This window comes from Trematomus bernacchii, unplaced genomic scaffold (assembly GCF_902827165.1).
Source record: "Trematomus bernacchii unplaced genomic scaffold, fTreBer1.1, whole genome shotgun sequence".
Lineage (NCBI taxonomy): Eukaryota > Metazoa > Chordata > Actinopteri > Perciformes > Nototheniidae > Trematomus > Trematomus bernacchii.
Genome location: NW_022987973.1, coordinates 7073633 through 7098443, shown reverse-complemented (window position 1 = coordinate 7098443; position 24811 = coordinate 7073633). Strand labels below are relative to the sequence as shown.

The following is a 24811-nucleotide window of genomic DNA, read 5'->3' as shown; positions in this document are numbered from 1 at the left end:
GAATTACAGCCTTTCAGGGCATCTGTTCCGCATATAAAATAAATTATTAATTTGTTACATAACCAATAGAACATTTTGTTCATTTCAGCTCTTTCCATTGTATCAAACTCATATTCTTCCACTTGGATATAGGATGCAGGGATGAAACAAATCTCAGTGTCCACTTTATTCCCTTCATCTCCCTCCTGCCTCTTCTTATTTGATCACCATCTTTTTTTCTCATGGTTGTCCTCTCGTAGGGGTGGGGGCAGAGAAAGGCGAGGCTCTGTTGTCAGATGTGTCAGTCTAGCCGGCCCGGCCCCTCCCACCTCAGAGAGCATTACATACTGCTGCTGCCTGAGCTCTTAGCAACCGTGCCTCGGCAACAGAGCTCCACAGCAACAGCGTGCCGTGTCTCCCCAATGGAGCTGCCATTGGGCGGACCAGCGCTCCGGCACTACACCCAGAGCAGACCAAGACCTCATCGACAAAAACTCAACTATCGCCCCAGCAGACCACAGGTACATCAGAGAGGTTTTTGGGAAAGATGGAGAGTGTGTGAGGAGAGAAAATGGAAGGGGGAGCTGTAATAGGGTACAGAGGGGAGAGGCAGGGGGAAGGGAAGGATGGAGGGGGAGTGCTGTGAAAGATGCCTGGTCCCTGCTTTGAATAAGGCTGCCCCATTGTAACGGTCACCGGCTGTTTGATGAACACACACTTGGTATTTCTGTGTGTGAAAGCATGATGACTATGTCTGAGAGCGGCTGGTAGTTTGGTTTTGCATGGCTTCTCTCTCTTCCCCTATTTTTCCATAGTATCGAAAAAAAAAATTTGACCATCTCCATTTTTCCACTGATCATTTTGTCACAGTAGCTTGTAGACATGCAGTCACTCCCTTGGAGCCGATGCTCAGGGAGACTAAAATCAAGCAATTCCCCAGACAGGATATCAAGTATCAGTGACTTCTGCTAAATTTGTGTTCTGCAGTCAACCTCCTGATTTGTATTGCTACTTGTGGCTACAGATGTTAATATGATCAGGATGATGCAGCTGCAATTTTGATATCACATTACCTACATTTGGAAAATGAGTTATCTTGCTTTCATTCTGCATGTGAAATCTAGTGACGCCCCCCCCATTGTACGTTACTGAGCAACTGACTCCCAGGAGGCTGGTTTGTAGCATGAGAGATTCAAACCAAAATACACCTATAGAGGCAGAAGTGCCCGAGTGTTTTTTTTTATATATGAGGGTTATGTAATGTAATACTACATTCGATTCAAGCTGCTCTTCTACATCAGTGTGTTTGATCTTTGGTGTGAAATGTTTTTCTGTGTTTGTGTGTGGTAATAAGGAGACAATAATTGAGAGTGACAATGAAGTCCTTGAGCTCATGGGGAGAGTGGATGAAGGAGTTGAAGAGTTCTTTACCAAGAGAGTACTTCCTACTGATTCACCGTGAGTATCAGCTGCCTAATTTTTCTCTTTATGGCTCCTTGATAGTTAGCTAATTTGGATACCAATTATAATTGAATAAACTATTACTAGAGAACTGTTTGACAGTATACGATCCTTTTAAATAGGACAAAGCAAGAAGAGGAATTGATCACAGTGCATGAAGAAGTGGCTCCTGCCAGCTCTGTCCCTTGTCCACCACCGACAAAAACACTAAGAAGGAAGCTCGGAGACTTCTTTACCCTCAGAAAGAGGCGAGGTCTGAAATCAGAACCAAGCCAGGAGGGGCGACCCAAAAAGGCCTCCATTGCTGATCTCATCCGCCCGCTCAGGGAGGTCGCCAGAGCCGAAAAAGAAAAAGATAAAGACCGAGTCAAGGAACACGACAAGGAGAATGAAAAGGAGAAGGGGAAAGAGACTCCCAGTGCTGTTACTGGAGATGCCGCTGTTCAGGAGACGACGGGTGCTCCAATGAGGGGTGAAACTGGGCCTCCCCGCCGAGCTCTCAGAGAGGGGAAGTCCCAGTCTCTCATTCTGCTGTCTGGATCAGCTGCAGCAGGGACTACTAATGCAAGAAACACTTCAAAGGTGAGTGGGCCCTATTATAAACCAGTATCTAAATCTATTCCTAAATGTCTTGTTGAGGGATTATGTCAGATCCATTATACGTTGTTAAACCAGGATTATTTGTATGCCTTATTCTTATAATGAAGATATCATTGTCCTCATGAATTGACCTTGTGCATCTAATCTGAATTAGCCTAGCTAAAAATGGCAAATATGCAGGGTACTATGGTATAAGATTGCAGGGCCCTGCGCACAGAAAATATAATTGAAGAGAATTAAGTCAAGAATGTTAAAAATAAAGCATAAAGATGGTGTAGTACTGGACTACAACCTTTAAAAAATATCATTTTTTCGTAGTTTTGAAGTGAAGGAAGTTTGCAAGAAGTAAAAGCCAAATGAGCTTCAAATTTAGTTCTGGGTAAATGCTAATGCTATTACTTGCTTCACAAAAGCTGTATCTTGAGAAGACCACTTTCCTGTAATTCATTATGATAATTATTATCAATGATGAACATTTTCTTGTAAATTATATCCTGTATAATATTTTTGGTAGAATTACAAGAATTGCTATGATCACAGATTTTGCACAATGATGTCAGCATTAAAATCTGCGTATGTGTGCATAGACTGTTTTCTTATTTAAGAACAAATCCCATATAGGTGGGTTTACAAAGACATTATCACTTCAGAAATGTTTGTGAGTTTATGAGTGAGTTTGTAGAGTTTAAATAATGTATACATTTAGATCAGTGCTATGTTTTGAAGCTCACTCACTACTTTGCTGTTGCTGATTTCAGAAACAATTTGAAGGCCAACACAGTTTTGAACAGAAACTCCATCTTATGCTTCAACGTATTGGAGTTTCCAAAGCCCAGCCAGAAGAGACACAGGTGGGTGAAAGGGCATGTCTCAATTTACATATACTGTTATGGTCTTTGAAAAGTGTTTAAATACCTATTTTGCTCTTTTAGAGTCCGGAGGGAGAAATGAAAAAAGCAGAATCTGAAGGTATGTCTCAATGTTTCGTATGATTAAACTCCTCTGCTCCGGCTTAGTGTTAATAAAGCTGAATTGATCTTTGAAGTTGAGGGATTTGTATTAAAAGAAGATACCTTTTCTTTTTTAAATGGATCACTTGTCCATAAGAAAGATTGAATATCTCTTTGGGCAGATACGACTGCTGTCCATCCACTTAAGGGATAATAAATTAATACCTCTTGTAAATGATCTTTGTGCCTCAGGTACTATCATTGACAGTAAACCTGAGCCACCACCTACTAAACCTCGAACGATGTCTGCATCATCAGGTAAAACACAGACACCAACACGGATTCACTCTCCAATACAGTATGGCTGTGTTCAAAATTGCATACTAACGTAACACATACTCAATCAATATGTACTGCCTAATAAATTAACGATTCATCACACGGTTACTTATAGGCTTAAATGACTGTGGAACAAAAACAGTTTATCCAAATTTAAGTTTACATTAAAGGTGGGGTAGGTAAGTTTGAGAAACCGGCTCGAGATCGCTAGAATTTGAAAATACACAACCGGAGAAAATCTGCCACTTCCTTATAGAGCCCCTCCTCCAACACACACGAACGTGCACATGACCAATGAGGGCACGAGATAAATTTGTGCACAGATGGAAGGCTGACAGGCAGGTAGGCCATCCAGTTACTTTAGCCGGGTCGGCTAAAATGATTGGTCGTACTTTTTACAGTATTACGGCTTCCACAGATGACATTTTTTTATGGATTTTTTGTCAAAGCACTTGCTATTCATTGCTATCGGGATGTTAAGAGCATTCCATGGAATATAACAACAAGTGTATCTCGAGCCGGTTTCTCAAACTTACCTACCCCACCTTTAACTCTCCCTCTTAATGTTATATTTACCAGAATTATTTTAAGGCATCACTTTAGTGCTAAACAGGTTTTCTAAATTACAATATATATGTTAGCTCCAGTTGAGTATATAAGGTTTCATACTCAGAGATTTTGCTTATCTGGTATACATCCTTGAATTTCTCACATTCACAAAATCTGCTTGCAGTTGGAACGCATTACGTATGCAATTTGACGTGTGGTATGAATTGGGAATTTCTAAATATCAGATTTTCACTACACAATTGTACAAAAAAATAAAGAAAATCTATTTTTTAGCCAGTAAAATCAAGTGTAGGGTTTGGTCAGAGAGTCTCCTGGACCGTAAGAAAGCTTTAAAAAAGCACAACTACACAACATAATTAAATTACAATTACACTTAAATTCAGAGAGAAATGGAATATGATTCAAGAGGAGCTGGGTTATTTACATTATCTTATTTGTTTTATTAATATATCAATAATGTGTAAATATCCGTTATTATGCAATTTCGAACAGACCCTATGTATATGATAAGCAATCATTTTCACATTACATTTTTTTTTTAGACACAAGACATCAAATTCGCCCGAGTGTGTCGGCACACGAGTCAGCTGGGAAACCTGCTTTGCTTCCGAAGCCCGTTATCAGGCCCGGCCCGCCCCCCACAACATCTGGCCGCAACACACCTGAGAACGAGCTAGCCCAGATACAGGAAGCAGAGACAAACACACCCACTAAACAGAGTCCAGCTACAGCTCCTGCACTCACTACCACCACCACTCCTACTGCACCGACAATCTCAAACCCAGTCCCTGACTCAAACGATTCTACGAGTGCTGAACCCCCCGCCAACACAGATACAAGCACTGACTCCGCTAACCCCACTGCTGCAGCTACAACACCCACGAATGTTACAGAGCACGACAGTAAAACTTCTATCCCTGAAGAAACTACCGCTGAACCACCAACCTCCATCTCTAAGACAACCGTTACAAGCACCACTCCCCCTGCAGAGCCCCCTGCCACCGCTTCAGTTACTTCCACTTCCTCTGAGTCCGTCATTCCCAGCCTCTCTGTCACTTCCACCTCAACAACAATAACTACGCTTTCCATGACCACCTCTGAAACCGTTTCTGCTCCCAGCAATGAAAGCTCGGTTTCCACAACAAATCTGTCAACTACATCGACTTCTCCCTCAGTAGATCCTGCTGCTGGTGGTGATTCAGCTATTTCTGTCGCCACCACAGCTTATTCACCCTCCACCAGCACATCAGATATGCCCTCAGGCTTGTCTGCTAAAACGAATTCAGTGACTGAAGCTAGTGATGACTCCCCTTCAGTCACCTCTTGCTCTGTTACATTAGTTTCATCTGACACTAAAACAACATCTCCACCTCCAAGTGACACCATTACAACTGCAGCTTCACCTCTCGCCTCCATGACCTCTTCCTCCCTCCTGATTTCTTCTCCCGATCCTCCTCCCACCATATCCACCTCTTCCACCACCACAACAAGCCCTACATCCACCGACTGCACCAACTCCTCATCCATCATTACTAACCCAGCCACCTCTGACCCCGCTGATATATCCGTTCCCTCCACTTCCTCCAGCGAGACAAACCCCACAGACACCACTTCCACTGCCACCACTTTATACCGGGCAGACACCAAACCCACCAGTTCATCTTCCGCAGCTGCAATTTGCTCCTCACCCATGACCGACTCTGACCCACCAAACACTAACGACGGCAGCTCTACCCTCACACCTGATAACGCAAGTGATGCTTCTCAACATTTGACTAGTCCAGGTCAAGATAATGACTTGCAGACACCTCCTGAGGGAAGATCCAGTGAAGAGCCTGCAGAAAAGGGCACACGTGAGTTAAATTGTATATATTCTTTTTTTTTTCTTCTGGTTTTAAGTGTAACCTTTTTCACTCTGGGGCCTCATTACAGAAAAGTAATTTTAAGTATAAAAAAAAACCTATCTTCCTATTACAGAGGAATTTCCTAAACTCGTGGTTGTGTCCTATTCTGTCCCAAAATGTAAGAAATCCGTTGTATAATTGTGAATTTAACTATTTAATTAAAACACTCATCTTGTCATACGTGTATTTAGGAAGTAAGGATCATAATATATGCTATCATAATTTTGGATCATGGTTCTGTGATAAATTCCTTTCTTTATAATTAAACAGAACAGGAATTTTGTAATATCAACAATTTAAAATGTCTTCCCTAAGTGAGACAAGTGGGACAGTTTCTGTTATTAGGCAATATTTAACCATATGTTGTGCCTAAGTGTTAAATGGGGACAACATTTGTTTTATTTTGTCAAGTAAGTATGTATTTTGAAGAGCATATTTTGTATTTTTCTCTCTAAATAACAGATGGTGAGCTTGAGATGGTCCAAAAGAGCAAGCAAACTGAGACAGAGGAGTGCAAGACAGTTGTCCACAATGGGAAGGAGGGCGAGAATGAAAACCAGGAACCAGCTCTCAATTCTGACAGCGAGGTGATAATAAAAGAAGTGCAGAAAGAAAGTGTCAAACCCGAAGAAGACACAATGAAATCAAAAGTAGAAGAACCTGCATCAGGAAGAGATGCTGAGCTGTGTAGCGACAAGGGGGAGAAAGAGGAGGAAAAACAAGATGAAGTTGGGAAGTAATTTAAAAGTTAAGAAACTGCTAAACACGGGACCAACTACTGTGACGGGGCGACAGAGACCACAGTAAAGAGTCAAGGGGGAGATGATCCATGGCACTTCCTACAGGGACCACCACATTACAGCAGCACACCACAGAGGGTGGGCCACTGGACCAAAGAACTGAGATCCCCTTGGTGTGACGTAATCAACAAATCCAGCAGTGTCTTTGTCCTTTTTTAACTTTCGTTTGACTTTATGCATTGCACGTATGATTATGTACCATAAGACAACTACTGTGGTAAAATACACCATGTTTACAATATATAAAAAAGAGACATATGACTATTAAATGGAATATTGAATTGACTGAGGCATTCCTTCTGCTCTTTTACTGGTGATATACATTATTTTTCACAAATACATGTTTTCGGACAGAAAACTCAGGGTACATAACTTTCTTAATTTTTATGAAACCCATGGTCTTCATGGTCGTCCTTGTCTCTGGTCAATAATGATGTGCCAGATTAATAGATGTTGTTGAAAGCTCTAGAAACTTTAATAGATTACCCTATATTATGAATGTTTTTTTAGGGGTTTGTTAATAATATCCATAATAGTAAATACATTTTTTTTTTAACATTAATTAAAACATGGCAAACAAATATAACTTTTGACAGTTTTATGTATCAATAATTATAACCAAAACATATTATATACGTTTTTCTAAAATGGGCCAATCTACATAAACAGTACTTTTACTTTTGGTACTGTAATATATTACTATATTTACTTGTAACAGAGTATTCATACACTCTGGTAGTTGAACTTTTACTCAAGTAGAAAATTATGAGTAATCAAACTGCTTGAAGATCACCATCCACACCAGCAGGGGGCGCTCGCGGGGACAGAACCCGCACTACTTCACCCGGAAAAGGAGGGCCAAAGGAAACGACAACGAAGAAATTGTTGTGTACTGTTCGCACAATAGTTTAGACATTAGTTATCTATTTTTGATAATCCAGCAGGTTTCTAGCCTTCCACCCGTTTGAGGTTCACGTGCAGCCGCGTTTGGCCTCGTCGAGCTCGCGGTAGAGATGTCGGTCGCGCCCCCCAGTCGCTCGAACGCCGGCTGGCCGCGCGGAGGAGCCGTTCAGTTCGGGAACAAATACATCAGCGGGCCCGCGAAACCCCTGTCTCTAGAGAGGACCATCAACCTGTGAGTGCTACATCTGCAGATATATACATAAAAACATCAAGTTCCCCGAGGTTAAATCTATCTAAATATCCCAATTAGCTTTATATGTCCGATGTTGGAACCAGGAGGGTCTGGTCGCATCAAACAACGTGTAGCACAATAACTCTGGGTGCACCGTGTGGTCGTGTTTTGGTCCTGGATGTGTTTGCTTTTACACTTATATTCGGAATCAGAATCAGGTTCTTTGCACAATAAATTAATCTAATCTGTACAATAAAAGCAAATAAGAATGTGTTAAAGTGAAAGAGTAGGATTGGGAAACATTATTTAGGATGTTAAAATATTGGCCAAGCATGTAATTGGATGACTCCACACTAGAAAGTGTATAATTCTAGAGTTGCAACTAATGATAATTGATTATAGAGATGTCATGATAGGGCTGCTCGATTATGGCAAAAATCATAATCTCGATTATTTGGGTCAATAATTGATATCACGATTATTAAAAACGATTATCCATTTACTTTGAAAACATCAATTTATTGGAGAAAAAAAATGTGAACAGTATGTTTTTAACAGTTGATTACCCTGAACTTAAGTATAATATAGTATAGTATAATAAAAGAATAATCGTTTTATTTCGATTACGTTGTTTTCGTAATCGTTGCAAGCCATAATCGTAATTGCGATTAAAATACGATTAATTGAGCAGCCCTATGTCATGACATCTTAAAGTAATTGCAATTCATCACAATTCATCCAAATGTTGTTTAAAAACGGGCACTAAAACATACTGGAATAACATTACCTTGCAATTTATTAACAATATTGTTCTTGCATTACAGATAGGAAAACAATGTTGATGTAACCCATTATCTTAAAGAACAGCAATAACTCACAAGGTTCTCCTTGATGAATAAAGGATAAACAGATTGGCTTCTGGTTTTTTGGTTACATCATAACAATAATTCTGGTTCTTGGACTGTTTGTCTGGCAGAAGAAGCCACTTCTAGGCTATTGTGGATGTTTTAATTGATAAAGAAACACTGTATTGATCTTTGGTCATGCTTAATGAGGTTTCATGTTTGTATTTCAGATACCCTCTAACCAACTACACATTCGGCACCAAAGAGCCCCTGTATGAGAAGGACAGTTCAGTGGCCGCCCGGTTCCTGCGGATGCGGGAAGAGTTTGAGAAAATGGGAATGCGGAGGACAGTTGAGGGCGTTCTCATCGTCCACGAACACAGGCTGCCTCATGTGTTACTGCTGCAGCTGGGCACCACTTTCTTCAAACTGTGAGTAGTTCAGAGGCTACTGTGTGAAGCAGCAGAAGGTTTTTACTGAGCATTCGTCTGACAGTTTGCTTCTCTCCTGTAGGCCCGGAGGAGAGCTGAGTCCTGGAGAGGATGAAGTGGAGGGTCTGAAACGCCTGATGACAGAGGTAGCTACATCACGGCTAACTCTTCACTTCCTGTAACTGTGGTCATTGTGGAGTTTATGTATAATAACTTTTGTATTCTGTTAGATCCTCGGACGGCAGGACGGCGTGAAGCAGGACTGGGTGATCGACGACTGCATCGGCAACTGGTGGCGCCCCAACTTTGAGCCTCCACAGGTTGGTACACACAGATGACTGACACGTTTTAAATATTGAATTGACTGAAATAACTTTTCAATAGAATTTGGTGTTTTGAATATTTTAATTGAAAAGAGTTAAAGGTCCCATGTAATTATTTTCCGGTTATTACCCGTCCCCTTCTGTGTTATGAAGGTTTTTATGCATGTAAACGGTCTGCAAAGTCACAAACCCTCAAAGTACACCCTGTAGCGAGTAAAACTCTTAACACAGAAAAGACCTGTCTATGCTGCCCCAAAACGCCTCATTGGAGATTTATCTTTTTCCATTGTTTTCTTCCTGGGTATGGTGACGTGCCCATACCCAAATGGACCCATTTGTCCAAATGGACCAATCCATGGAGCCGTTACACACACACTCAATCTTTTCTCAGCTGCAGCTCCGCCGATTTCTCCTCCCTGAGACGGCGGGACGTGGCGAGGCTGTGAGTCTGTGTGTGAGCACACACAGAAACTCCCAGCCAGGCTGCGGGTGGGTGTGTGTGTGTGTTCGGGCTGGGTTTCGCTGTGTCTCGCTGTCTCGCAGGCGGCCACTGGGCTCATAGGGAGGGAGGGGCAGGAGCTCCAACAAGCCTTTTAGGACAGAGAGTGAATACACATACTATACAGAGATGCTGTATGTGATTTTGGAAAATTGCACAATATACATTTATTCTAGTAGACCTCAACAATGGAATTATGATCAGTAGAAATGGCCATGACATGGGACCTTTAAGCACTATCAGATCAGTTTTTAAAGTTTTAAGTAGCGTCTGGTCAGCATCTTTTTTCCCTGTTTGCCCCGGTGAACGTGGTTCATAATGTTATTTGTTCGTTTAGGATTTAGTGATTTGATATATAATCAATTCGTTATTACATTTAAAGGTCCCATGTCATGCTTTTCCGGTTATTACCCGTCCCCTTGTGTGTTATGAAGGTTTTTATGCATGTAAACGGTCTGCAGAGTCAAAACCCTCAAAGTACACCCTGTAGGGAGTAAAACTCTTAACACAGAAAAGACCTTCCCAAAACGCCTCGTTGGAGATTTCTCATGTTCTTCCTGGGCATCGTGACGTCTGGATACCCAGTAGCCACGCCCAGAGCTATGACGCGATACGGTCATGCGGTACCCGGAACCAAATGGACTAATCCGTGGAGCCGTTGCGTTACGTCCGCGGAGCCGTTACGTTAAGCCCCTGCTGATTGGTCCAAATTGACCAATCCACGGACTTCCTCTCACACACACACACTCAGTGCAGGCAGCTCTGCTGATTTCTCCTCCCTGGCTGCAGGCTGATAACAGACAGTTGGGATCGTGGCGAAATTCTCTCTGCAGACCCATTCTCACAGCGTTTATCAACCTTTTTCTTACTCAATATCAAGCCACACTTATTGTTTTTACTTCGGCTGTGACTTTGTGTGTGCTCAGGATGAGTTTGGCTGTGTTTCGCTGTCGCTAAACAAGGAAACCACACCTCCACGGAGCTCAGCGTGATTCACAACGTCCCGACCAATCAGAGCACACTGTGCTCACAGGGAGGGTGGGGGCTGGAGCTATAGAGTGGCGAAGTCACGCCCATCTACTTCCGCCCCATGGGACCTTATTTCGGAAAAATAATGTATTGAAGTCAATGGAGAGAGAAAACTTATCTTTCGATCCCGTTTGAATTGTGCCATGAATTACACATATGATGTTTGTCAATCTTAAAAAAATCATTTCCATGTCAAAAAAGTCACAGTTTGTCGTAAAACTGTTGAAATATAAGACTATGAAAGAGTACTGTCACCGGTGTGATCATTCTATAATACACAATTTAAGCCCGGGGGAGAAATGCTAACGCTAACGCTAGCGATCTTTTCTACTTCATGCTATCTGCACAAATGGTTGACATTAAACATTAAAACGACCAGGCAGTTCAGAGAGAATCAAAGGAAGGCAGGCAGGCAGTTTTGCATGACATTCTTCTGGACGTGTTTCATTGTGGTGATAGCAGAGGTGGGAGTAAGTCCTACATGTGCAAGTCATGAGCAAGTCTCAAGTCTTGACCTACAAGTATCAAGCAAGTCCCAAGTCACTGTGGTGAGAGTCAAGCAAGTCAAGTCAAGTCATTGCTCAGGTCAAGCAAGTCAAGTCAAGTCATACAAAATTCTGATGAATAAGCCCAGTTTCCGCATTTAAATCAGTTAAAAGACAGTGGCTATGAAAATGGATTTAACCCACACTATGATCTTCATTACATACACAGTTAATCATTTGAAATCTAATTTAGACCGATGACAATCATATTAGATTCATATTAACCCTAGAACTGCAGACAATATAGCTAGGACTCAATCAAAAAGTCTGTTCAAAAAGGCACAATTCCAGGTAAGAAAATCGTATATGGCATTTGCCATTACACATATTTAATTTAAATGTCTGTTAACACTAGAACCGCCAACAGCGTCAGCACCTACATAGATATCATTTTCAAATCATTTAATTTGTTCCTCTTCATAATTTCCTTATAAACTAAGTAGGACGATTTAAAACTCACTTAATTGGGTTAATTTAGAAATTGCTTCAGTTTATCATCATAACAGATCAAAAAGTTCAGATTCATTTTACAATAAATCAAGGAATGATGCACTTCTACAAACAAAAACAACATCATTAAAACATTTAAACAAACTACTAAAAGTAGATGAACTACATTATTCAACAGTTTACAGTAACTTCTGATAATAACACAGGGGAAATAAACGAGGCATCTCTTTTCCTCTCTCCCTCTCTCCCTCTCCTGACAGCCCGTCAGTATCGGGGTTAGTACAAATTAATCCCTTGGAGGTTCTAGTGTTAATTTACCGTTTTGTCTTCTCTTTGCAATGCTTAATCGATTTGAAACCAAGTCTAACGTAGCTTAAACTTAACGTTAGCTTTCTAGCTAACACAACACATTCACGCACCTTTCTCTGTGGGTTTTTTTGTAGTGACGAATGAAGTTGGATGTTGTGGTGGTCGTGTCACTGATCTTTATGCTGCAGACCCTGCATACCGCTGTTCTCTTCTTATTAGCGTCATCCACAACATAATCCTTGAATCCAAACTTCACTATTTTTGGAGTAACGCGAGCCGCTGCCATGTTAACTGACATCCTCTCCTGCCGTCTAGTGGGTTGCCAGGTTTGCGCGCACGGCGCTATAATCACCCAATCACGTTTTTTGAAAAAACTAAACGTAATATCTCAATACAAAAGCAAACGCAAATATTTAATTTTAAACAGTCAAGTCCTTTCAAGTCATCTGTCTCAAGCTTAAGTCAAGTCTCAAGTCATGAATACCAAGTCCAAGTCAAGTCTTTTATCAATGTTAGTCAAGCAAGTCTCAAGTCCAAAAATATGGGACTCGAGTCTGACTCGAGTCAAGTCATGTGACTCGAGTCCCCACCTCTGGGTGATAGTGAGGGTAGTCAATAGTTTTGTTGACAAGACAGTAGTGACGGCCATCTTGGTGACGTGTGTTGTTGACCAGAGATGTAGTTCATTTAGCGTTTCACACAAACAAATGTGTTACTTCACAGTTTTACGACACATTTTTTTTTTTTTGACTTGCAAAATTATCTTTTAAATTGACAAACAGCATATGTGTAATTCGTGGCACAATTCAAACGGGATCGAAAGATAATCTTTCTCTCTCCATTGACTTCAATACATAATTTTTCCGAAATAAGGTCCCATGGAGGTTCACCGGAAGCGGAGGGACTTCGCCACTCTATTGGAGCTACAACGAGCCGTTAAAGGCAGAGAGTGAAATTCAGTGAATACACGTAGTTTACAGAGATGCTGTATGAGAAACCAATGTGAGTTTGGAAAATTGCACAATATAAATCTATTCTAGTAGACCTCAACAATGGAATTATGATCAGTGGAAATGGCCATGACATGGGACCTTTAATGTCTATGCTAAGCTTACAACATTACTTATGAGATACTAAGAATTTCTCAAACATAATGGACAAAGTTGATAGTAGTTTCAGTCATTTTATTTGACTTACTCTACACTGGAAGTCAGTTACAACACATTTCAGAAGGCTGCCATTTTTCTTGCTTCATAAATCTAGGAAAAAAGTATAATTCAAGTCTCTGTGGTCAGTAATGATTTTGTTTATCCGTTCGTGCAAATGTGAACTAATAAAAAGTTGTTTATTTTGCAGTATCCATATATCCCAGCACACATCACCAAACCTAAGGAGCATAAGAAGCTGTTCCTGGTTCAGTTGCAGGAAAAAGGTCAGTATATGTACATTTTAAATAATTGTACTCGGATGTTTAATGGAGAATAAATCGCGGACAGAGTTGAAAACCTGTGATTTCTTGTTTCCACAGCGCTGTTTGCTGTCCCCAAAAACTATAAACTGGTGGCAGCACCGTTGTTTGAATTGTATGACAACGCTCCTGGCTATGGACCAATCATTTCCAGTCTACCACAGCTTTTGAGCAGGTATAGTTTGTGTCACTGTGTAAGTAGCTAAGTGAGACACTGGGTTTTTTTTTTTTTTTCTTCTGTTGATTGTGCCTGTGGTTGAATTAAAAACTGAAGGGCTGGATTAGAATATAGTTATGTGAACTGTCTGTCAAGGATGTAAAATTGTCGACAAAACCTGTACAACCTGTAACTTTTATAAAAAAAAAAAATTAAATTGGCATGTTTTCTTTCATGTTTGGAGTGTAACATAATAAACATTTTTATCAACACCAGTTTACACAGTGAAAGCCCAATGAATGTAAAGACTACTAAAGAGCTTTCTCTGATAGTATTCTTCTGAAATGTCAACACTTGAGACACGTACACACAGTTTTTGCAGATGAAGATTGAAGGCAGCTGATGGTTCTTAAGAATAACAAACATGCAGGGCAGTGTGAAGGGGTTTGTAGGGTGTTACCGAACAGTTTGAAGCTTCACTCAAAACGTTCCCATTCTAAATCAACAATAAAATGCTGCGTTGCTTTTTTCTTTTTTGCATGTCTATTAATTCTGTTTAAAGATAGAATCGGAGGGATGAAACCCTCTTTAATGGTCACACATGCAGAGCACACACAGTGAAATTTGTTCTCTGCTTTTAACCCATCCTAGTACCAGGACAGGAGTCTAGTATAGGAGCAGTAAACTCGGTAGTTGTGCACTGTTTCAGATAAGGATTAGATTTCACTACACTTATGAGTGGTACACTTTTTGTGGAATTAGATTACATGGGTGTATAGGTGCTACTAACATGTTTTTTTTTGTAACAAAATACAGCTTGAATCTAAATTTGCTGGCATTTGGCCTTTTCAAAAACAATTTTCAATGCGATCGAAGAACTTCTTGCCGCACACAAAGGAAGGCACGCCACTGTAATATCAGGGCTGTCCAACGGAAAGAAAATGAAGGAATTTTTTTAAGAAAAAAATACTAGGGTGATGACGTCATAAAATATTACTACAAACATTTGAACCTTCAATTAAAAAACCTCAATAGAAGCTTGCAACGCCACACATTCAGATCTGCAGGGATATTGTTTGTTTCCCTTTTGTCTTGCTGAAAAGAAAAATTCTCTTTGCAGCAGAATGATCTGAGGGTGCTGGAGTAACTCATCAGAGCAAAAAAAACGCAAGACTCCTGCATGAACTCTTATGAATTAACACAATACATCACCCTTTAAATAATCACTAGGATATTAATTACACATACGCGTGTTACCCTGAATGCAACACTGCAGCCTAATGTGTGTGCATGAGACAGTAGTGGCGGAAGATTTGAAAATAGTATGCATACATTTGAATGATACAGGAGGTTTTTTAAGAGTTTGAAAATAGATGTTTTGATAAAGTTGATGTTCTTAAACACAGCCCCCATCAACCTAGAATTATTCAGGAATTTGTATGCTTTTTGATTCTTCGTTCTCCACGGTGGCATGTGAAAGTTTTCTTCAAGAATTCAAGATAATCGCGGTGAGTAATTGTTGTACAAGTGATCATTTTAATGGTGAAGTGTTCCTTTAAAGGTGCCCTGTGGGGGTTCCTTGTTTTTATACAACCACTGTTACTCAATAAAACTTAGTGTTTATCCTTAAGAATAAATGCATAAAACATCTATTTTAAATCTGGATTCAGTTTAATTCATTTTGAAGTCTTCTCGCCTGCCTTTGCTACGGCTCACTCATCAACAATGACTTCAAACTCCACAGGTTACATTTAACAGAGAAGAAAATATATAAAAGATGGGGGAAAAAAAATCAATGCCATGATTGTGCAAATAGTCTCTTAAACATTAACTGAAATTGAATAATTATATTTGTATAGATTCAACTTCATTTACAACTAACTTGAGTGCACAGGAGTATGTCTGGCTGTCTCTATGAGTGCAGTCCTTTGTGAGTGAAGATGAGACGTTAATCTTTAGCTCAACTTTCACAAAAGAAAAGCTTGTCATGTCGGGTGTATTTACATTTCACGGGAGTGTTTAAATGTTTATACTGAACAGAAAAAAAACAGTTTTGTATTTTTTAATCTTGAGAAACTGCAAGTTTTTGTAGTCTGTATTCCAGTTAGCTAAGAATCAGATTTGATGTTTCTTCTAAGGAAGGCCAAGTTTGATTAAACAAACTACATCCTGTTGTTTTAACCTGTAACAATGCTGTGTTTTTCTTTCTTTTTAATAAAAAGTCCTTTTGAGTATGTTTTTGTTGTTGGTACAAAGAGTAACTGAGTCGCTGAATGATAATTATTTATGTTTAAAAGAAATAACGTTAATTCTGGCAAAAATGTATTTAAAAAATCCAATCAATGTCTTAAAACATTGTTTTTGTCCGCACATTTGAATTACATTTTTTTTTTTAGCTGTGTTATTCTTTAATGGCTTTGGGATAATCCACACAGTTTAGACTTGATTGGGGGAATTGTCTTGCATCAAGGTGAACGAACTGAACTGAACATAAAACATAAAAAGTTAAACAATACAGTCGTTAAAGAATATTATATATATCTTTGAGATTTAACAAAAGTCTCCATTTGCAAAGCAAGAATGCACTTGAGAGTATTTACACATCTAAATGTAAAAAATCAGAAAATGTTCTGTAATACATGTAAAAAGTAGCATGAACTGAGAATACTCAGGTGAAGTACAAGTAACTCAAAATTGTACTCAAGGACAGTACTTGAGCAAATGTACTTTGCTACTATCCATCACTGACTAGGTGGCACCATAAAATGTAATAAGGCAGCAGAAAGTAAATAAACATTCAAATTATTAATTAAATAAATTATAGATAATTTTAAAGTATATTTGTGAGCATTACACATTATTTAAAACCATAGTTTAAAACAAACAAATAAAGTGCAATGTTAACTGTCTGATAGCCAACGCTGCCTGACAGTCTGAGTTCAGGGCAAAATCACCCACGCGTATTCACGTCATTTACCAGCGACGCCCTGGAAAATCTTGCACGCGCCAGTCGTGTTTTCTCTGTAGTGTGTCCTCTTTTATAAAGCTTGTCATACCTGCATGTTTATCTAGTTCACACTGCATAGTCTCTATAATGGCGTCCAAACGCCGGCCGGGGGAGAGTGTGAAGCCGGAGAAGAAGAGGAAGAGGAAGAGGAGTTGTGAGGAACCAGCGGAACTCTGCTCAGTGTTGGAAGACCAGCAGGTGAAGCAGACTGTCAGGGAGGCGTGGGGCCAGAAGACTGCCTGCACCCAGGGTCAGTGATACAGAAATACACCAGACAGACAGACAGATAGACAGACAGTACTCTGGGTCAGCATACAGTTGATCTGTGTCATGTGCTACAAACGGCGGTGCAATGAATCGGAACTATTTGTGTATTTGATGGGACATTGCAAATGATCATAGTCCCAATGCAGCATAAAACCAATGTACTGTACAGATGCTTTATAACTATTTCTCATGTCTAAGCCTTGTCCCTAGTTTGGCTTTTTAGATGCAGTATAGTCAAAATATACAGCTCTTAATGTCACACAACAACAATAAACTACACATTGTATTAACAACATTACCTCAAGTACTGTACCTTGTTACAATTCGCAGTACTTGTATTTCCAATTCCATGCTACTTTATACTTCTTCTTCACTACAATACATAAGTAAATATTGTACCTTTTACCAGTACAGCAACCCCTTTGACCCTTTTAGTTACTTTTCTAAATCAGATTATCTTTACACAATTTTTCAAATTGAATTATGAATGAAGATTATATATTATAGTTTTAGCAACCCAAAAATATTCCTGCTATCTTTACTAGCTGCACCATGAAGGAATGAACAAATAAATGCATTTCATTATAATCATTCTGCATAAGATTCTTTGTTTGGCTAAAACATATTTATTTTTATGAATATTGAATAATGTTAAATATTCACCAACAACTGTTAACGTGAATACATGTTGTACAAATCACTGGGCTTTCTTGGATGTCAACCCCAATCCAGTGGTAAAAAGGCAATTGCTGTGGGTAAGAAAAAGTACAATATTTTGAGTAAAGCTATAACAATTGTCAATTAATTGAATATCTCTCTCACATGAATTTATGAAGAGAATCCATGACATGACTGGAATGTCAGAGGCATGTTATTTGTCAACATCTCACACACTTTGTGTTTGCTCTGCAGGGGATCTGGAGTTGGACTGCCACCCTTTCCCTCATTGCATCATCAGGAACTTCCTCAGCAGCGAGAGCTTCGTGGAGAACCTGCAGAGAGAACTGCTGCAGCTCAACTTCCACGAGAAGTCCAACGATCTGTACAAATTTAAACAGGTGTCCATCAAACTAACCTTCTGAATGGTTGATTTCTGAGGCTTTGTGTTGTCGTCCTATAACCTTCGCCTTGTTGTTGCTCCCACGCAGTCAGATGACCTAAAGAAGAGAACAGAGCCACACATCGCAGGACTGAGGTAAACAAATAACTTGTGTTCTTGTGTTTGCATATTTTACTAAAGTCATGTCTTATTGCCAGAAGCCGTTATTAAACCACCAAACCAACAATAATAGATCTGTAGCTGTGTTTAAAGCACATTTTACTTATTGCTTATCTTTTTTAATAACATTTTCCAAACGATTGACCAACCTCTCTCTAAAGCTTGGTTACGTTTTTAGTTTGTTCCTTAGTTTTGGACTTTGTTTGTCTTTTACTTTTACAAACTTTCTTCTTTATTTTCTTTCTTTCTTTAAACTTTACTGATGGTACATCCTGAGTGGACAGCTGAAATCGTCAGAGCTATTTTTAGTTGCTTCTGATTTTAGCTTTCATTGTGATATCATGGGCAACACATGAGATCCAACCATACTTTTAGCCTCTAAAACCTTATAAACAAAAGAGAGCATGTTGCTGTCATTTCTGCTAGTATTCAACAGGGCAAGGCAGTTTTATTTTATAACACAATACGATGCTAGAACAAATCAATTTGAAGTTTTGACAGAACTGTTAAAAAGAGAACAAGAAATTGATATATGAAACATTTAGTTTAGTAATTGTGCAGAGAATGAAATAAAACAGACAATTGCGATGGATACATTATTCTTAGAGCTCTGATGAGGGTATTACAAATTCTGTATTTGTTCTCAGTGATAGTGAGACATGTTGGTGGTTATGTGTCAGCTCCACCAGGTGGAGCCAGAGATCACATCTGCCTCGTAAATTATACATTTCCTTTATTAAGTGCTGTTGATTCTGTTAATATTAACATGTGGCATTTCAGACTGTACATTTAACTCGGTGTGAAATGCACTCAGCAGCAGTTACTCTCAGGTGATCCTTTTAAACCTGTTTCATATTCAGTCTGGTACCAGTGCTCAACACAAGGGTAGCACTGTAAATTATAACCGCAGTAATAATGTTGGGGCTTTCAAACAAATGACTGGAAACAAAGATGTAATTGAATAATTATGGAGCAGCAAAAGCCGCTTATCCTGCCAAGAGGTCCAGAGTTTGAACCTAGTCCAAGAAAAAATAAATCTCAGTGCATAAATCAACACAAATGAGCAGGGTGTCAACATTTATTTTATTACTATTATGACATGTTTAAAGTGAAAGATTGCAACATGTCATTTATTCTAAAAACGTATTTATGATTATATACAGTACATTGCTACACACCTTCTGAAGAGACTCAGCCCTTGGGAGTAAATACCATAATTAAATACACAATAACGGCCTCCTCTTGTGATCATCTATTATTTATGTCACAACAAAATGTCACGGTGGGTTTGAGCAGCTGAACAATCTGGCTGTGGGGTGAGGCTGCCAAATGTCTCATCTTATACGAGGTTAAAGGTACAGCCCCATCAGTAAAAACAGGATCATAAAACGAAATTTAAATATAAATAAAAAGGTTCCTGTGTGTCTTTCAGGTCAGCGCTGTTTGGGCGTTTCCGCTCCTGGCTGGGGGAAGTGTTGGGGGTAGAGCTGGAGGCCACAGTGGATATTTCTTGTGCCAAATATGAATACACAGGTGAGCTTTGATTTAAAGCAAGGACTGCTTTAGATTTAGGCTCTTTTGATAAGATTAGTGATGACTAATCTCCTGTGAGTTATCATTTATTCCCCATATGTAACACTCTCTCTTCTCTCTAGATGTTCTTCTGTGTCATGACGATGAGTTGGAGGGGAGGCGTGTTGCCTTCATCCTGTATCTTGTGCCTCCGTGGGAGGACAGCGACGGAGGAACCCTCGATCTTTACACCACAGACAGTTAGTGTCTCACTTTGTGTGTGCACTTCTGTGCGTTTATACAAGGGAAGTCTTTTAAAATCTTTCCATCTTTGTCATTAGGTAATTTCCAACCGGAGAGCATAGTGAAGTCACTCGTACCCTCTTTGAACACACTCGTCCTCTTTGAAGTTTCTCCAGTCTCCTTTCACCAAGTAAAAATATCCGTTCCTGTCTTTTTTTAAATCACTGCTGCTACAAAGCTTGATTGCAGATTGATAAACGTGTCGTGTTTGTCCAGGTGTCAGAGGTTTTGACAGAGGACAAGTGTCGTCTGTCTCTGAGCGGCTGGTTTCACGGGCCCTCTTTGGAGCGTCCTCCTCGCCACATAGAGGCCCCCGTCCCACGGAGCCTACACTTACCCAGAGACGTGAGTTTGGTCAAACATGAACACTATCTTAATAAGAATAGTTTAAGATTTGAGGAGATAACCTTAGTTGCTTTCTTGCCAAGATAAGAAGATTGTTTGAAGCTTCAGGCAGTTATCTTATCTTTAAATTAAATTACTGGAAACAGCAGGCTCGTTTCAAAGGCAACAAAATACACTAACCAGCTACTCTAAATCAAACTTACCAACATGTTACATAATTTAAGGTCTTAGGTGTAAAAACATAATGTTTCTGATTTGCTTTCGACTAATTCCTGGCCACTAACCTCCTAATTCGGAGCAAATCGTCTCCTGGCTTCAACTTTATTATTTAAAGGCAATAAACAAGTTATCAAGTTCTCCCCTCTAGCGTTTCCAAGTGGTGTCCCTGTTAGTGCCGCTCTTGCAAAGACAACCTAATCTCTTTTTTTTTTCTTAACCTTAGAGTTACTAGCAGAACATTTAGCGACTCATACAGATAATCTGGGAAAACAGCAGTAACAAGCACATTACTTTTATTATATTATAAATAACGCCCAATGCTGCTCAGAGTAATCTCAGTCCATGCTCTTCTGCCAGAGGCACGTGATCTCTCCCTCTCTCATCAACACATCTCCCTAGCGACAGACAGGCACAGACAGGCAGGAAACAATTAATAAAACATACAAATAGGTCGCCCCGGTAGCTCAACTGGTAAAGCGGGCACCCAATATACTGTGGCTCATTCCTTACCACAGCAACCAAGGATATTAGCAGAACTGCAGCCTTTTGTCCTCCCCTTTCTCCCCCTTTCCCTGTCTCACTCTCTCTGTAGCCAAGCCCAAAACATGTCTATTAAAAAACAGTCGTAGTTAAAATACAGAAGTGTGAATGTGCAGCAAGCAGCAAATAAGTTGTATAAATAAAAGAAAATAATTCATCCTGTAGAAGACCTTCCTGATGCAGTTATTTTGTGTTGACTACCTTAATGGCATACGATAATTAAAGACTCTTTATTATGTTCTGGTTGGACTTTTTTGACCCTATATATCGACTGCCAAATGTATTCATATGGAAATGAATGTGCTATGACATCGCCAATATGCAAATGAGAGTATCTTGCCATCTGTGCATGTGTTTCCCACTGATTGCAGGAATGCATATTGAAAGAGAGCTATAGGAAATCAATCTAAATGCCAATGGTTGTTTCATTATACAGCCATTCAATTGTGTGTCAACATTACTTCATGATCATTTATAGCAAAAAACGACTTGAACAGACGCAAGTGTAGTGTCAATCTTATCATCAGAATCTGAAGATCAGAATCCCTTCCACAGACCGCCTGAGTCCTGCTGACGTGTGTGTGTTGTGTGTGTTGTGTTCACTTCAGGAAACACTGCTGATGGAATGGGTCAATCCAATGTACATGGACATCTCCTACCAAGAGCAGATCCAGGAGGAGTTTGAGGAGAACTCTGAAATTCAACTCAAAGATTTTCTCCAAGTATTTTCTCACTCTTTTTTTGTTTTTGTTTTTGCATGGCCTGTGTCTGCTGGTTGCTTTTGTCTGACGATGTGTCTGTCCTCAGGAGGAGAAGTTCAGGGAGGTGAGGGAAGCCCTGCGACTCTCTCAGATTCAGTGGACGAAGAGAGGTCCGCCTAATAAGAGGTAGGACATGTTTCAGAGATAGATGCACCTTAATTGAGTCCATAAATAGATACTAGGTGGTACATAAACTATAAAAGGAACATAATAGAATTGCAGGCGCTGTATTTGTGTGCTCTCAGGTGCTATGAAGCAGCCTCTCTGGACACTCTGCCTCAGTGTTTGAGTGAATGTTTGGAGCTGCTTCGTTCAGAGGCTTTCTTCCTGCTCCTCTCCAACTTCACCGGCCTTCGATTGCACTACCTGTGTCCTGCCGATGATGAGGATGAAGATGAAGATGAAGAGAAAAAGGACATACAGGATGGAGAAGCCACGGGGTCTTCATCCGAACCATCATCAGCGAATACGAGCAGAGAGAAAGGTGAGTGTGTCAGTGTGAGCCTTTTCATCTGAGTTGAATTGGGTTTTTTCATTCAACAATAAAAAGGCAGGAAAGGATTACAACATTTTAAACTGTAACACATTTCAGGTCAGTGTATATATGAAAACAGCCAATGTTTTTACCTCTGTGTTCTTTAGAGCCGAGCATACCTGTGTGTTGTGGTGAAGTGCGTCGATGGGCTCCTGGCGGATACACACTGTTGCATGATGCAGAAGCAGCGCAGGCAGAGTACGCTCTGGATCTGGTCTTACCTTTCTGTGGTGCAGGTGAGTCTACACACTACACACACACATACAGACACAGACACAGACACAGACACACACAGACACAGACACACACAGACACAGACACAGACACAGACACACACAGACACAGACACAGACACACACAGACACAGACACAGACACAGACACACACACAGACTTGAAGGACATGTCGATCAATCTTGTGAATTTTATAAAACGTTCTTTCCTAGACTGGCAGTCAGAGTTTGGGGGCTTCACGTGTTATGTTGCTAACGAAGAGGATGAGGAGGTGAGTGCTGATTGCAGTTTGGGCTGCCTTAACTTTTTTGTTTGTGTGCCAAATAAAGAAGGTGTTGCAGGCTACACTAAAGTAAATGGACAGTTTTCAAAAAGCTACACTGCAGGAAAATCTAGACCAAAAAACCCCATGTGCCATAGAAAAAAAAAATCAATCAAAATGGCTGTGTGTGGCAACACTAGTAAACATTTGGTTTTAGTGTTAGTTTATTGCTGTTCCCAAATATCACAAAACATATTTCTGTATCTGCTTATCTTTAATTAATTGTTTTACTTTGAAACTGACACTGTGCATGGCCCAGGTGCATACTTAAAACCTTGTCTATTATATTAAGATGTCACTAACAGAACAAGGGGAAATGGTAAAATAGTAGTGTCTGTGCAAAGAGGTACACAGAGATATTTTCATTAAATGTATTCAACATTTGCTGTTTAAAGTAGGATATGCCACGTACTACGAGCAATCTATTATTAATATGCTCAAGACATAGTGTATTTAAAATATCAAGGGGGCTTTTTAAAAAGGACAGTGGGCTGCAGTTGGCCCTCGGCTGTTGTTCGACCACCCCAGGTATAAAGTGTAATTACATATGTGTGGGCTTTTCTTTGTTATAATAATTGTATTGGTTCCTTCCTCATCGCAGCTCCTGACAGTTTATCCAGAGGATAACTCCCTCGCCCTGGTCTACAGAGACAAAGAAACCCTCAAATTTGTCAAACATGTCAACCACAAAAGCTTGTCTGAGTCTGCTGACAGTTCTACCCGCAGAGCTTTTTATGACTTCTCTTTTGTGTACTATGAATAAATATATATATATTTTATAACTATCTATTGTGTCTCTTGACATCTTTGTGTCATCTTCCTAAAATGTAGTGTACATGTTTAACACAAACAGTAACATGTACAGATTCACAGGTGCTGCCTTTCTTCTTGGGAGCTATTTGGGTTTAGTGTTTTGAACAAGGACACAACATTTTTTATTTTATTAAAATCATTTATTGATATTAAAGAGTGGTCAAAACAAACTACAAGGTGACATAACCTTTTACACCAATTTTAACTCGCTCTTATTTATAAATTACAGGTTGTGAGCTAAAAAAGGTTAACCTCACATCAATGAGAAGATAAGGGAGTGTAGATGAGACAAGACGGCTCTAATATTAAACTAAATTGTTAAACATGAGACAAGTCAATGAATGTGAAAAAACATTTTTACTGTAGTTTATAATGTACATGTAAAGAATTTGGTTAATTTAAGTAACTGTGGGTTGAATTAAATTGTGTATGCTAAAAACTTGGGGCTTGAGCTTGAAAATAGTGTTAATGAAAAGAGAAAGATACTGATATCAGAATAAAAAAAACTGTAAAAACGTATGTCTTTTTGCGTCTCTTCTTGTTTTGTTCCTTTTAATAGTTTAATCTGACAAATTACAAAGCGACAGACAGTCGCTTTGTAATTTGTCAGATAAAGACCGTGGGACAACAGGTGGCCCATTTAATCCATTCATGGTTAGTACTCAATTTCCTATTTATTACAGTTTGCTTATTTGTCATAAATGATTTAAATGGTCAAGATTATTAATCTTATAGACAAAAAGCATATGTAGGCCTACAGTATGAAATTAACAGCATAGTGTTTCCTAGATTACACTACCACTGATTTGGTCCCTGAAGCTCCAAACACTTCCTGTCCTGGATTACTCATTATTTTGATCGACATCACTTTTACCACTTAGAATAATGATTATATTGCAGTCGAAAAGAATAATAATAGAGAAAATATCATTTTAAACCAT

General features: G+C 39.6%; 3 protein-coding genes across 3 annotated transcripts; all 3 read left to right on the top strand.

Annotated features, from left to right (window-relative positions):
• Positions 1-197: 197 nt before the first annotated feature.
• LOC117471255 (mucin-5AC-like) lies at positions 198-6888 on the top strand. Its single transcript, XM_034116120.1, has 8 exons — positions 198-500; positions 1334-1437; positions 1563-2022; positions 2799-2891; positions 2973-3009; positions 3243-3308; positions 4442-5752; positions 6266-6888. Exons 1-8 carry the CDS (start codon positions 276-278, stop codon positions 6541-6543), a joined length of 2574 nt encoding a protein of 857 aa, XP_033972011.1. The 5' UTR covers positions 198-275; the 3' UTR covers positions 6544-6888.
• Positions 6889-7439: 551 nt separating this feature from the next.
• On the top strand, positions 7440-16026 carry nudt21 (nudix hydrolase 21). Its single transcript, XM_034116119.1, has 6 exons — positions 7440-7738; positions 8814-9014; positions 9097-9160; positions 9245-9334; positions 13526-13601; positions 13698-16026. The coding sequence occupies exons 1-6, from the start codon at positions 7617-7619 to the stop codon at positions 13841-13843; spliced, it is 699 nt and encodes a 232-aa protein (XP_033972010.1). The 5' UTR covers positions 7440-7616; the 3' UTR covers positions 13844-16026.
• A 740-nt stretch (positions 16027-16766) lies between these two features.
• Positions 16767-24386, top strand: ogfod1 (2-oxoglutarate and iron-dependent oxygenase domain containing 1). Its single transcript, XM_034116118.1, has 13 exons — positions 16767-17051; positions 17981-18126; positions 18217-18263; positions 19720-19820; positions 19943-20059; positions 20141-20232; positions 20319-20447; positions 21815-21928; positions 22014-22093; positions 22213-22451; positions 22610-22738; positions 22948-23006; positions 23659-24386. Exons 1-13 carry the CDS (start codon positions 16889-16891, stop codon positions 23818-23820), a joined length of 1578 nt encoding a protein of 525 aa, XP_033972009.1. The 5' UTR covers positions 16767-16888; the 3' UTR covers positions 23821-24386.
• The last annotated feature ends 425 nt before the right edge of the window (positions 24387-24811 follow it).

Excerpts from the sequence above, each read along its gene's own strand:
- LOC117471255 (XM_034116120.1), top strand. The coding sequence starts at position 276 with ATGTGTCAGTCTAGCCGGCCCGGCCCCTCCCACCTCAGAGAGCATTAC. Across the intron at positions 501-1,333 it reads ATCGCCCCAGCAGACCACAG|GAGACAATAATTGAGAGTGA; the intron begins GTACATCAGAGA and ends TGTGGTAATAAG. Across the intron at positions 3,309-4,441 it reads AACGATGTCTGCATCATCAG|ACACAAGACATCAAATTCGC; the intron begins GTAAAACACAGA and ends TTTTTTTTTTAG.
- nudt21 (XM_034116119.1), top strand. The coding sequence starts at position 7,617 with ATGTCGGTCGCGCCCCCCAGTCGCTCGAACGCCGGCTGGCCGCGCGGA. Across the intron at positions 9,161-9,244 it reads TGAAACGCCTGATGACAGAG|ATCCTCGGACGGCAGGACGG; the intron begins GTAGCTACATCA and ends GTATTCTGTTAG. Across the intron at positions 9,335-13,525 it reads CCAACTTTGAGCCTCCACAG|TATCCATATATCCCAGCACA; the intron begins GTTGGTACACAC and ends TTTATTTTGCAG.
- ogfod1 (XM_034116118.1), top strand. The coding sequence starts at position 16,889 with ATGGCGTCCAAACGCCGGCCGGGGGAGAGTGTGAAGCCGGAGAAGAAG. Across the intron at positions 20,060-20,140 it reads CGATCTTTACACCACAGACA|GTAATTTCCAACCGGAGAGC; the intron begins GTTAGTGTCTCA and ends CTTTGTCATTAG. Across the intron at positions 21,929-22,013 it reads AACTCAAAGATTTTCTCCAA|GAGGAGAAGTTCAGGGAGGT; the intron begins GTATTTTCTCAC and ends GTCTGTCCTCAG.